The following is a 13,104-nucleotide window of genomic DNA, read 5'->3' as shown; positions in this document are numbered from 1 at the left end:
ACAGAAAGCCTAAAGGGAGGGACCCTTCTCTGGGTCGGTCTCTAATGGACTCTGAGCACACCTCACTTCACTAACTCTTCCCAGCCTCCTGGGAAGACGTCTGACCATAGTCACTTTACAGATGAGGAAAACGAGGCTCAGAGAGGTGGAGTGAGTTGCCCAAGGTCACGCAAGTCATCGATGGCAGGGCTGGAATTTGAGAGCTTTTGGGGTTAGCAGATTGGCTCCTATGCCTCACAAGCAAGCCATAGGTTTGGCCACTCTTCCCCTGTGCCCTGCTTCTCCTCCCGTGCCGTGATCCCAGGTCTAGCACCTCTCCCAGCAGTCACTTCCTGGTGGACATTGCAGTGAGAGTTATTTGCTTATTCAGGGTGCCTGCCCTATACCAGCCAGAGATTACTCCCTCAGCCATTGCTGGGATGGTGTCTTTGGGTGGGAACTGGTGTCACCAGCCCCCACTGGGGGGTATAGTGGGTGTTGGGGGACTCTCATCCATGCAGGGGAGCCTGGGTAGACCTCCGGAGCGGAGTGACTCCACTTTCTGGGCTGACATCATCACCAGTTGACGCTGGCCCCATGAGAGGCCCTAGTTGTCCATCTTCCTCCACCCCAGGGTGCGGGATGCCTCTAGGATGGCCTGCAGGAGTTGAGGGGCCCAGAAGGTAGGGGAGCACTCAGAGCTCATTCCTCTCTGAAGAGGTGCTGGGAGGTGCGGCGTCTGTTCTGGGGCTGGCCAGCTCCAGCTATGCTTGTGGCTTCTGGTCTAAGGACTACCCTGGAGACTGGGGACCTGGTGTTGGGCAGAGCTGGCTGAGAATGGTGACTTCTCTGCTCTCAAGAACTGCATCTGAGTCCAGGGACTGCTCCCTGCTGCACCCTGAGGCGGTGACCACGTCACCCGAGGAAGGGCCAGGGGCCAGGGCTAGGCCTGGGAGTTGGTTTCCCTTCAGGCTTCTCAGGAAAATGTCCTTGGGAAACCAGGGCATCCAGTATAAGACAGGGTCACTGAAGCAAGGCAGGACCTCCTCACTGTCCGAGCATGTGCTGGCATGGCACTGGGGGCCCCAGGGGACTGGGGAGCTGTTGGGGAGGCTGTTGGGGGCTGTTGAGACCTCAGATGGGCTCAGAGCCATGGGCAGAGATCTCTGGTCAGCAGTGCCCTCTGCCAGGGCCCTCTCGGATCCCACCCCTTCTGAGGAACCTTGCTGTGGTCCCCCACAACCTGGGCCTGGCTGAACCCCCTCGAGGCAGCTGCAGGGTTTCACCAGCCTTTTCTCTGAGTTGTGCCTGCTGTGGGGCCTGGCAAGTTTCTCTGTGCCCAGCTCAAGCACCTGTGTGCCCGTAGTTCTAAGAACGGCCTCACATGAGACCCTCGCCAGGAAGATCTCGAACACCATCTGCTTGACATCCTCTTTACTGATGGCCTGGACCAGTGAGAACTCAGACTCCAAGGTGGTCGTGTAGCCCAGCCTGCCCAGGATGGTGTCCACTGTGTGTCTGGAAAGCACAGATCACACCCAGTAGGTAAAGCTCCCAGTGTACATCTAGAACAGACAAGGGAGCTTGTTAGGAGTGGGATAGGCCTCAGCAGAGTGGCTGAGAGGGGCCAGGCCAGGCAGGATCAAGGGCTGGTGCTGAGGGACACCAGGGGCTCCTGAGAAGCACGTGGATGAGGGCATTTGGCCAAAGGAAAGCCTGGTCCATGATCACGTTATCCTCTGTCCCCTTTTACAGAGGGGTACACTGAGGCTCAAAGACAAAGCAGGATCTGTCCAAAGACACACAAAATGGCTGGGTGTGGTGGCTCATGCCTGTAATCCCAGCACTTTGGGAGGCCAAGGCGGGTGGATCACCTGAGGTCAGGAGCTGGAGACCAGCCTGGCCAACACCGTGAAACCCTGTCTCTACTAAAAATACAAGAAGATTATTTTTAGTGCGGTGGTGGGTGCCTGTAATCCCAGCTACTTGGGAGGCTGAGGCAGGAGAATCGCTTGAAACCAGGAGGTGGAGGTTGCAGTGAGCTGAGATGGCACCACTGCACTCCAGCCTGGGCCACAGAGTGAGACTTCATCTCAAACAAACAAAAAACAAACAAACAAAAAAAAAATGCAGAAAGATAGTGACTGAGCTGGGGTAAGGCTCTAGGTATCCCACCTCCCAGCCTAGCAGTCAGGGCCTGGAGCAGGAAGAGATTAAAACTCTCTGGTAGGGATCGAGTGCAATGGCTCACGTCTGTAAACCCAGCACTTTGGGAGGCTGAGGCAGGCAGATCACTTCAGGTCAGGAGTTTGAGACCAGCCTGGGCAACATGGTGAAATCTCATCTCTATTAAAAATACAAAAATTAGCCGGGTGTGGTGGTGGGCACCGGTAATCCCAGCTACTTGGGAGGCTGAGGCAGGAGAATCGCTTGATCCTGAGAGGTGGAAGTTGCAGTGAGCCAAGATTGCGCCACCGTACTCCAGCCTGGTGACAGCGAGACTCTGTCTCAAAAACAAAACAAAACGAAAAACAACAACAAAAAAAACCTCTCCGTTAGATCTCCAAAGCCCAACTCCTCTCCTTGTTTATTATGAGCTCCTTGGTTCATCTTTCCTTGGAGAGGCAGTACAGTCCAGTGCAGGGGTCCTCAACCCCCAGGCCTTGGACCAGTACTGGTCTGTGGTCTGTTAGGAACCTGGCCCCACAGCAGGTGGTGAGTGGCGGGCAAGCAAGCATTACCACCTGAGCTCCGCCTCCTGTCACGATCAGCAGTGGCATTAGATTCTCACAGGAGTGGGAACCCTATTATGAACTGTGCATGAGAGGGGTCTAGGTTGCATGTTCCTAATGAAAATCTAATGCCTGATGGTCTGAGGTGGAAGAGTTTCATCCCGAAACCAACCCCACCCCCATCCCTCCACCCTGTCTGGAAAAATTGTCTTCTACGAAACTAGTCCCTGGTGCCAAAAAGGTTGGGGACCGCTGGTCTTGTGGCTAGGAGCAGTTGTATCACTTGCTAGCTGTTGACCACAGATGAGTTGCGTCTGTCTCTTGAGCCCTCAGTTTCTTAAACTGAAATGGGACTGAAGTCAGTGGGTATGATGGGCATGCTGTTCCCCCAGAGGCAGAGCCCCAACCCCTGCCTGAACCCCCCTTGCTCAGACGTGTGGCAGTGCCTACCTTCAGGGACCTGATTTCCTTCCTCCAGGGAAACAGAAGCAGGTTGACGGAGATCAGCTCCAGGAACTCTAGTGCACGCACCAGCTCGGGGCCGACTTTTGGGACAGGGCTGACAGGACTGGGACCCCCACAACAGCAGCCACCCAGAGCAAGGGCCACTTACTCTGGCAGACACAGCCATGGAGGGCCCCCCTTTCCCAGGAGCCACCTGGCCCTGTGGGTGAGGGCTGCTTTCCTGCAGACATGGAGCCGGCCCTCCCCTGCCCTCTCCCGGTAGTAGCTGATGAGGTCGCCCAGGAGGGTCTCGCCCAGAGCAGCTTCGCCTGGGCCTGGGGATTGGAGCCTGTTCATGGTGGCTCCGAGGGAGCTGGATATGGAGGAGAGAGTCCTGTCCTAGGCTGGGCACTTGGAGGAATGGATGGGTCCTGCCTCTGTCCTGCTCCAACGCCCAATCTGGAAGCAAAGGAGGAAGTTGTGCTAGCAAAAGATAAAGCTATGTGCAGCCAGGCCTTGCCAGTGCTTGTCACTCTGAAAGGCTGAGATTGCAGGGTGACCGGGCCCCTCCTGGTGGAGCAGGGCCTAGGTCAGGATTTGTGTTTTCCTTGTCCCCCGGCCCCACAAAAAATGAGGGCCAGGCACATCAGCATCAGCATCTTTCCATACCACCATCCCATCCGGATGTCCCCAGAGGCATACTCTGCTGGTGTGTGGGACAGGCTGGAAGCACCAGGATGCTGGCAACCCTCAACCAACCAAGGGCCAGCAGGGTTAGAGTTACTGGATAGAAACCCCAGCTTCCTGCCCCTGGGTGGCCAATTCTTAGGTATGTTTTTTGTAAACCGAAAAGTGTCGGAGGCTTATCTCAATCAATTTAGAGGTTTATTTTATTTTATTTTATTGAAACAGATTCTCGCTTTGTTGCTGAGGCTGGAGTGCAGTGACACGATCTTGGCTCATTGCAACCTCCACCTTCTGGGTTCAAGCAATTCTCCTGCCTCAGCCTCCCTCCCAAGTAGTTGGGACTACATGCATTTGCCACTATGCCTGGCTAATTTTTGTATCTTTTTTTTTTTTTTTTTTTTTTTAGTAGAGATGGGGTTTCACCATGTTGGCCAGGCTGGTCTTGAACTCCTGACCTCAGACAATCCACCTGCCTCGGCCTCCCAAAGTGCTGGGATTACAGGTGTGAGCCATCTCCCCTGGCCTATTATCTTATACTTTTAAAGGTCAGACCGAGGTCCAAAATCAGTCTCACTGGGCTTGTTCCTTTGGGAGAATTCATTTCCTTGCTTTTTCCAGTTCCTAGAGGCCGCCTACATTCCTTGGCTCAGGGCCCCTTCCTCCATCTTAAAAGCCAGCAGTGTAGTTTTTTGTTTGTTTCTTTTTATTTTTTGTTTTTTGAGATATGATCTCACTCTGTGGAGTGAGTGGCACAGTCACTCTGGAGCACTCACAGGCTGGAGTGCAGTGGCACAGTCATAGTTCACTGCAGCCTTGACCTCCTGGGCTCAAACAATCCTCCTGTCCTAGCCTCCCCCGTAGCTGGGACTACAGGCACACACCATAGCATCTGGCTAAATAAAACATTTTTTTTGGGGGGGGGGTAGTGATAAGGTCTCACTATGTTGCTCAGTCTGTTTTCTAACTCCTGGGCTCAAGCTATCCTCCCACCTCTGCCTCCCAAAGTGTTGGGGTTATAGGTGTGAGCCACCGCACCTGGCCTCCCTGAGTTGTGTTGTAGAGTATAATCACCAGGCCAAGGTTCTCTCTTTTTCTCTCATTTTTTGACCCCAGGCAGATTTGTTCCCTGGGGAGAGGCCTGGAATGGCCTTTGTTTTTTTCTTGTTAATAGCCAAAATTTCACAAATTGGTACACTCTTAAGGCCCGGCCCCCCCAACCCTCCTCACACTGGGATTCTTCTATTGGTTTTTGTTGCTTACTAACTACATTCATTCTGAACATCTTAGTCCCCAGTTCCCCTCATGGGGAACCTGTCATGCCTGTGAACTGCCAGCCACCCTTATCTTTCCCAGGGTGGCTGAGACAGTGAGGGTGAGAATGCTGGGCATGGTGCCTAGAAACACCCCTTCCCTGCCCTCTTGTGCTGGAGTCAGCCTTGCTCGTTCCCATTGGATTGCTACAGCCTCCTTGAACTGTTTTGGATTTGGTGTTAATTGCATTGTTCACATTTTCTGGGTCCTTGGGGGAGTGACTGACTTCGTGAGAATCTGCTCTCTCTGCCTGTCAGTGTGACTGGCTTTGGGAACAGTGCAGGCAGGGAGGGGAGGTGGAGGCACGGGAGATCTGCAGGGGCTGCTTTGGCCTAGGTGGGCTGATGGGGCATGGGGGTCCTGAGGCCTGGTTCAAGTTCACGTGGTGAGCTGATGACAGAAGCAGAGAAACCAGACCTCTGGGTCCCCATACTCAGCCTTCACTCACAGCAGCTCCCAGGTTCCTTGCAGAACTTAGGAGCTCAGAGGCCACAGGGTCTCTGGCTGACTGAGCCTGGGTCTTGTGCCCGCTCTGCAGAGGGTGAGGAGGAGGAGCTGGATGGGGATGCTGGCTAGGCAGAGGGTCTCATGTCTGGAACTCAGCACTTACTGTCTTCAAGTCTACATGTGACTGGCAGGAAGCACCATTTCTCTCATAATTGAGCTGGGAGTTCCTGCTGATTATCTACCCCATAACCCTCCTGGGCTCTGTGCTGGGCCCGCCACCTGGACAGGAGTCAGCTTGGGCCACAGTTCCAGGCCCCTAGTCTGGGAGGCATGACTCAGGTCCTTGGGGACAGCCCAGGAAGGGAAGGGCTGTAAGGAGGAGGAGAAGCAGCAGGAGCCCATGGTGAGATTGTCCTGGGGAGAAGTCAGTGCCTGGAGTGGAGTCTCAGGCCCAGTTGCGTAGATTCATACCTTGGCCTTTTGTCCGAATTTATGTTCCTCTTCAGGAACAAAACTGTGTAACCATACACTGTAGGTGAGTGTATTCCTTGGGAGAGTCTTGTAAGTCCACAAGTCACAGACTGCCCTCAGTGTGGAGCTTGACTGGCTCCCTGCAGCTGGCTGGGGCCTCTGCCAGTGGGCAGTGGAGCTGGGCCTCTCTGGTCTAAGCCCCCGCCCTGCTATGGCCACCATGGGAAAGAGCTGGCACAGACTCAAGATGGTGTCCAGTGAGCCTGGAGCCCCCAGGCCTGGCTGGAGGCTGTTGCTCTTTCCTCCTTTCTTTGCCATGGGCCCTGTTTAGCAACCACTCTCTGCCTGACCCTGCCCCAGCACCTGCCCTCACTCACTGCCCAGCTCCTTGTCTATCTGTGGCTTGGGGTCATCGCTCAGACTGAGATCTGAGGGATAGGGCCTGGCCCTGTCAAGGGAACATGGCAGAGGCTGCTCATCTGTGGGTCTCCAGTTCTCCCAGCCTCCTCCCCTCTTTTCTTTGCAAAACCCATTCCAGGAGAGACAAATGTGGCTCCTCCTCCTCACCCTCTACAGAGTGGCAGGCAGGGAGGAGAGGTGGAGGCACGGGAGATCTGCAGGGACTGCTTTGGCATGACCCAGGCTGAGCCAGCCAGAGGCCCTAATCCCGGCTGGGTGCAGTGGCTCATGCCTGTAATCCCAGCACTTTGGGAGGCCAAGGCAGGCAGATCACCTGAGGTTAGGAGTTCAAGGCCAGCCTGGCCAACATGGTGAGACCCTGTCTCTACTAAAAATACAAAAATTTAGTCGGGCTCAGTAGCATGTGCCCGTAATCCCAGCTACTCGGGAGGCTGAGGCAGGAGAATTGCTTGAACCTGGGAGATGGAGGTTGCAGTGAGCCGAGATCGTACCACTGCACTCTAGTGTGGGAGACAGGGTGAGACTTTGACTCAAAAACAAACAAACAACAGAGACCTTAATCCCAGCCACAGCCATTCAGAGAGTCAGGGATGAGGACATGTCTGGGCCAGTCAGTTTTCTCTGAGACTTGGTATTTGCTCTCTGGGGGAGAGAGGATCTCTTTGTTTTGGATTATGAACCAACCAAAGTAGACTTGGGGCTTCCATACTTTTGTTCTGATGGGAGAATGAAGGCGCTGTGGTGGACAGCAGCGTCCAGAGAGAGATGACATACCTGCCCATATTCCTGCACTTTCTGGATCCAGCCATGCTTGACTTGGACAATTCAGTAAGTATTCTTCCTTGCTTATGAAGATTCCAGTTGGGTTTCTGTCTCTTGCAGTTGGATAATGAGGCTCAGAGTGGCAGGGAGTGAAGGGTCCTTTTCAAGGGATGCCCTCCTACTCCACCACACAGTTCAGGTGGTGCCAGCCTTGTGGTGGGCTGTGGACCAGGCAGCCACTGGCGGTGGAAGAGAGACAGGCAGCCCCAGGCCCCCAGGAGTCATGCTGGTGGGGATGGTCAGTGATGGCATGGCTGAGGTGGGGACGGCAGGGCCTGAGGACCTGCAACCTTGGATTTCTTGGAGACATGTTGGGCTGGCACAACTGGGCTGCCACCCTGGGGTAAAGATCTGCCCAGCCCCCAAGTCCAGAGATGTCCGGCCTGATCTAGGCAGCCATTCCTGGGCTCCAGAGAGTTCCTCTGGCCCCGAGGAGGTGCAGTGTGGCGTCAAGCAAAGCAGAGACCAGGACAGAAGATTCACTTCCTCAGACGATGAAACTTACTGTCTCTCCACTGCTAATACCCAGAGCCTGTTTGAACCTGCAGGTGGGTATTAGCGGATAGGATACCGCTAGTATCAACGGATAGGAACAGTTGAGTGGGAGTGTCAGTGGCACTGGAGTGTGCGATGCCAAGTGTGTACATGCACAAGCTCTAAGTGAGAAGGGCACTAGTGTGTGTGCACCAAAGCTGTCTGAGCAAATGTCCACAAAACCACAGGAGGTAGAGCTGAGGGGATGCTACATGTGAGTGTGTGCCAGGGGTGTCTCTAGGAACTTGATGGGAGGGGCCCCAGTGTGTGTATGTGCATGGGGCTTGGCCGGTGTGACAGAGGATGCTCCCCATGGTGGCTGTGAACAGACTTACTTTGTATCAACCCCCTTTCCGCCCTCTTCTGGGCGATGCCTGTTTCTTGTGTGTGGCAGCAGCTGCTGGAGCGCTGTGCAGAGACCTGGGACCTCACCATGCCCATACATGGGGACCCAATGATGGCTCTTGTGGACTGTCATGATGGTGTCATCGCCAGCACAGTGACCTCCCTGCCTGAAGACTTTTTCTGGCCAGAGGAGCTCGTTTCGCCTCCACAAAGGGCAGGAATGAACATTCTCCAAAGGGCAGCCTCCAAAAATGTCTGCTGAGTATCAGGATAAAACAACCCATCTCTGCCACCCGAGGGCGGGCGTCACTTCAAGGTGCGTTCTACTCTGTCTCTCAGAGTCACCAGTGGGACTGCACTCAGTGGCCTGCAGTGGTGACCTGCTTGGTGACCCCCTCACTGGCTTCCTTGCCTTCCTTGTTTACTGCCTCTCCATCTGGTACTCCTGGGATCACCTCCCTAACCAAACCCTCGCACCCACATCCTCATCCCAGGGTCTGGCCCTCATGCTCCTGTCTCCACCGTCCTGTGATGCAGCTTCACCTTCCATCTCCTTGGGCCTCTGATGAGCCCAGGTACCCGGGGTGTTCTCCTTGGCCCCAGCACAGACAGGAGGTATCTCCTTAGGAATGTGCAAAAGACCTCGAATATGCTGCCATATGTGACACACCACAGCATAGGGCATGTCGTGGATGGAGGAGCAGGAAGAGTCAAGAGCGTGACAGTCCCAAAGGCCTGTGGGATCCTGAGCCTTTGTGGCAGGAGCTGGGTGTCGGTGTGGGGTGGTTCAGGTTGGCGGCAGCACATGGCTGGACGCCATCACTGGAAGTTTCTGCATTCTTTCCCGGGAAGTGGAGCCCCAGAGCACAGAGGTGGCACGGGAGCCATGCCTAGTGGTGTTCAGAACAGAGGAGCGATTACTTTGCATACAGAGAAGGGGATATAAGTGTCTGGCTGTGTCCAGAGAGAGATGCTGGCGGGGCGGGGGTGAGCGGCCACCTAGGACAGCACCAGCTCCGGGATCTGGCTTTGACCTATTCGTGTGCAGGCCACAGTGGTCGGCCGGGCAGGGACTGAGCGAGGGGCCACTTCTCTGCCTCAGAGAGGTGCCCAGGCAGCACTGCGGTGAAGCCACCTGGAGAAGGACAATGGCCTCATCTTCCTTGAAGACCCTCAGTCCTGGGCAGTGGCTGGACTGACGAGGGAACCGCTACTGCACACCCATGAAGGGCCCTGCCCATCTACCTGGGGCCTGCAGCTTCGGAGATGGCTCTACTAGCACCACCTGACTGAGGGTACTGGGGTTGGGAGGGGGCCTGGTGGGCTGTGAGGCCCTCCAGGTTACACCTGAGCCCCCAGAACTGGGTCCCCCACTTTATAAATGGCAGGGTGGTGATGTTAATGGGTTAAACCTTATGGAACATCTCAAGGGTGGAAGCAAAGCCCAGGATTAAAATGACAGGTTTTGTCTGCAATTATGAGTGTTGGTGGGTAGTGTGTTTCAAGGTGATAGAAGGGGGCTTCCTCATTCTTCAGAACCCGACTTGTTCACTTTGAACAGTGGCAGCAGGGAGCCGGCAGGTGGCAGTGTGGGCTCAGAGTCGGGGTGGTGACCATGTCAGAGCCAGCCTTGGCTTGTCCAGCAGGGACATGGGCTGGAGAACCAGAAGGATGAGCCTATTTCATGGTCTTTCCCCCCGCTGCACCCTCCTTCAGGATTGCACCCCACTTTCAAGGCACTTGAAGGGGCCTAGGACTATGTTAGTGGGCTCTATTGGAGTTCTGCTGGGAGGGAAATGTGACAGAGGAAGGGGCCCAGGCTCTGTCCTCCAAGAGATTAATAGCCCAAGCCGTGGTCTTGTGGAGGGCATGGAAAGGAAGAGGGGAGTTCCTGCAGAGAGCGAGACAACAGCTCATTTCAGTCTCATTGCCATTTTCCTCTCTTTCCTGGTAGTACAGACCATCAGGGTGCTACAAACCAACCACTGTTAGAGTAAAACGTGTAGTCTCTGAAGTTCCTAGAGTCAGGTCCTGAAGTTGATGGCCCATCCTCGTGATGTTATATCAGCCATATCCCAGAGAAATGATGTCAAGTTTCAGTGGGGATAAAAAAAAAAAAGCAACTCCTGTAAGGCACTGACTATCCAAATATTCACATCGACAGGAAACTGACAAGGCTTCAGTGGTGTTTCATGTTGAGAGGTAATGAATGGGTAGGGATTGCTAGCTGGAGGTGCATTTTTATTTTGTTGCTATTTAGTGTTTCCTTTCCTTACAAGTTTCAGAAGGTATAAACCCTACTCGGGAGGCTGAGGTGAGAGGATGGCTTGAGACCAAGAGTTTGAGACTAGCCTGGGCAACATAGTGAGACCCTGTCTTTATAAAAGTTAAAAATCAAAAATTAGCTGGGTGTGGTGGGGCACGCCTGTAGTCCCAGCTGCTTGGGAGGCTGAGGTGGGAGGATCACTTGAGGGCAGGAGTTCAAGGCTACAGTGAGCTATGTTCATACCATTGCACTCCAGTCTAGGCGACTGAGAGAGACCCTGTCTGAAGAAAAAAAAAAGAAAGAAAGAAAGAAAAAAAGAACCCTTATGCACTCTCTCAAAGTGTTACTTCTTGCTACATTTTATTGATGATATATTTATTTTGAACACAGAAAAGATACATTGTTGCTTATTCATTGCCTAGTCCAGGAACAAGGATTCAGCTCCATCGTTCAAACACTGATGAGTAGGTAGGAATTTTTATCCCTTTTTTTCCCCCAGCACTCTCTGGAGTTGCAGAAGCAGGATGTGTTTCTTAAAAGAGTCTCGTTCCTGGAGCATTTTAAAGGCTATACAGTACAACAGACAGATATTTTTTGCCTAGAAAACAGTACACCACTAAGGTGGTCAGAACTGCTTGTAAACAAGTCCCTCCCCCAGGTGGAGTCTGGGGCTCCAGGAGGCGGCACACAGGACGCTACAGAACCTCTGGGTGGGTTCCTTTCGGCTCCGCACCAGAACAGATTGCCATCCTTGCCACTCCTCTGCTTAAGAAAGAGATTACTAAATCGTCATAGCCCTTCATTACAGGAACAGAAATGTGGGGGTAGGGTGCTGTTGTTTAACGATGGGGGACAAGAGGTGGGAGGGAGGCAGAGTGATGGCTGCTGGCGATGCTGGCGGGGACACTCCTCAAAGACGCTTGGCTGCCACCCTCGGTGGGTTGGGTCTTCAGGAATCACTTCCATTACCTGCGTGGTCTTTGATGGAAATCACTGGGGTTTCTCGGTCAAGATCTGAGCCAGCCTTTCTGCAGCCAGGCTGACCCTACAAATCCCCTTCTGTGGCAGCAAGGCCGAGTAGCCTTCTGGTCCTCTTGTGGTGGCAAGGTGGTATTTATGGGGAGTATATCCCCTTCATTTTGTCTCTGCAAACACCCACGTGGGCAAGGCCAGAACACATTCACTCACCATCCCCAGCTATGAGCGGCCACCTAGGAGGACAGCACCAGCTCCGGGATCTGGCTCTGACCCATTTGCGTGCAGGCCACAGTGGTCGGCCGGGCAGGGACTGAGCGAGGGGCCACTTCTCTGCCTCAGAGAGGTGCCCAGGCAGCACTGCGGTGAAGCCACCTGGAGAAGGACAATGACCTCGTCTTCCTTGAAGACCCTTAGTCCTGGGCAGTGGCTGGACTGACGAGGGAACCGCCACTGCACACCCATGAAGGGCCCTGCCCATCCACCTGGGGCCTGCAGCTTAGGAGATGGCTCTACTAGCACCACCTGACTGAGGGTACTGGGGTTGGGAGGGGGCCTGGTGGGCTGTGAGGGCCTCCAGGTTGCAGCTGAGGCCCCAGACCCAGGTCCCCCACTTTGTAAGTGGCAGGGTGGTGATGTTGTGGCTCATCTGCCCTGGAATTGAGAGATAGGCACAGCGCACAATGGAACCTCACTGGGGCCTGTCCCGCCTCCCAGGAGGACAAGCTGGCCCTGGGGTAGGGGTCAGGGCAGGCGGCTGACCTTGGATGGTCCAGCAGTTTCCAGAGGCAGAATCAGAATTTGGGCACAGCTTGCCGGCAAGGGTAGGGGCAAACGGGCCTGGGAGAGGGAAGAGAAAGTCCAACTTCCTACTTCACCTCTTTCCCCGCAGCACTGTCTACAGAGGCACAACCAACAGGCCAGGAGGAGGGACGGGAGGCCAGGAGAGCTCCACATTCTGTGAAACCTTTGCCGGTGGGTTTTGTGTTTGTGGTGGGCCTGTGTGTGCGCATGTGCACACACATGTGGAGGATGTCTAGATCTGTGTGTGTACACGGGGTATGTCAGTGTAGATGTCTGTGTGTATACAAGTTTGGTCTGTGTGTGTATGAGTCACGAGTGCATCTCTGTGTGTGTGTGTGTGTGTGTGTGTGCATGCCTTTGTGTGCCTAAAGAATGTGGTTCAGCCCATAGGGACCAGCAGGACCCGGCCGGCTGGGTCCCTCACACAATCCTCTCTGGGCCGGAGGCTAGGGCCCGGGTTGGGGTGGGTGAGTCCTGGGAGCCCCTTGACCCTGGGCCTGGGCCTGGCAGTGGCAGCAGGCCCGATGGGGGGCCGGCTCCACACACAGCCTCATAGGGGGGAAGGGTGTCCATGGAGACCGTGTGGAGGCCACTTTGGGCCGGGGTTCTCTGCTCCTGCTGGTGTCGGCCAGGGCTGTGGCTGCTGCCTGAGTTGGAGGTGCCGTCCAGCGTGGGGCAGGAATCAGTCAGAGAGTAGGGTGGCGGTGCGTCCGTGGGGACATACAGCTGAGTGGCCCCTGGCCCCACACACTCCTCGTAGCTACAAGAGAAGAGGCTCCCTCAGTGCCCCACCTAGGCCTTAGGGCTGGGTCTCTCCCAAAGGCCTAGGTGTCTATCTGCAGTGACAAGCTGTCCTGGCTGTGGACC

At 54.8% G+C, this 13,104-nt stretch overlaps 2 protein-coding genes across 5 annotated transcripts in view; one reads left to right on the top strand and one right to left on the bottom strand.

Moving 5' to 3' along the window:
• Positions 1 to 8,018: 8,018 nt before the first annotated feature.
• Positions 8,019 to 8,897, top strand: LOC135968833 (uncharacterized). The gene is given in 4 exon segments (XM_074027247.1): positions 8,019 to 8,463; positions 8,466 to 8,622; positions 8,624 to 8,660; positions 8,663 to 8,897. Coding segments are annotated over 4 exon segments (603 nt in total). The 5' UTR covers positions 8,019 to 8,150; the 3' UTR covers positions 8,759 to 8,897.
• Positions 8,898 to 10,796: 1,899 nt separating this feature from the next.
• BEAN1 (brain expressed associated with NEDD4 1) overlaps positions 10,797 to 13,104 on the bottom strand; it is a 60,375-nt gene continuing 58,067 nt past the window's right edge. For all 4 annotated transcript variants that reach the window (XM_045382251.3, XM_065537085.2, XM_045382250.3 and 1 more), the window contains one exon: positions 10,797 to 12,997. In XM_045382251.3, coding sequence (XP_045238186.2) covers positions 12,658 to 12,997 — 340 coding nt within the window. In that variant the 3' untranslated portion in view covers positions 10,797 to 12,657. The remainder of the gene's footprint in view (positions 12,998 to 13,104) is intronic.

Source organism: Macaca fascicularis, chromosome 20, assembly GCF_037993035.2.
Source record: "Macaca fascicularis isolate 582-1 chromosome 20, T2T-MFA8v1.1".
In the NCBI taxonomy this organism is placed as follows: Eukaryota; Metazoa; Chordata; class Mammalia; order Primates; family Cercopithecidae; genus Macaca; species Macaca fascicularis.
This window is presented reverse-complemented; position numbering and strand designations above follow the sequence as displayed.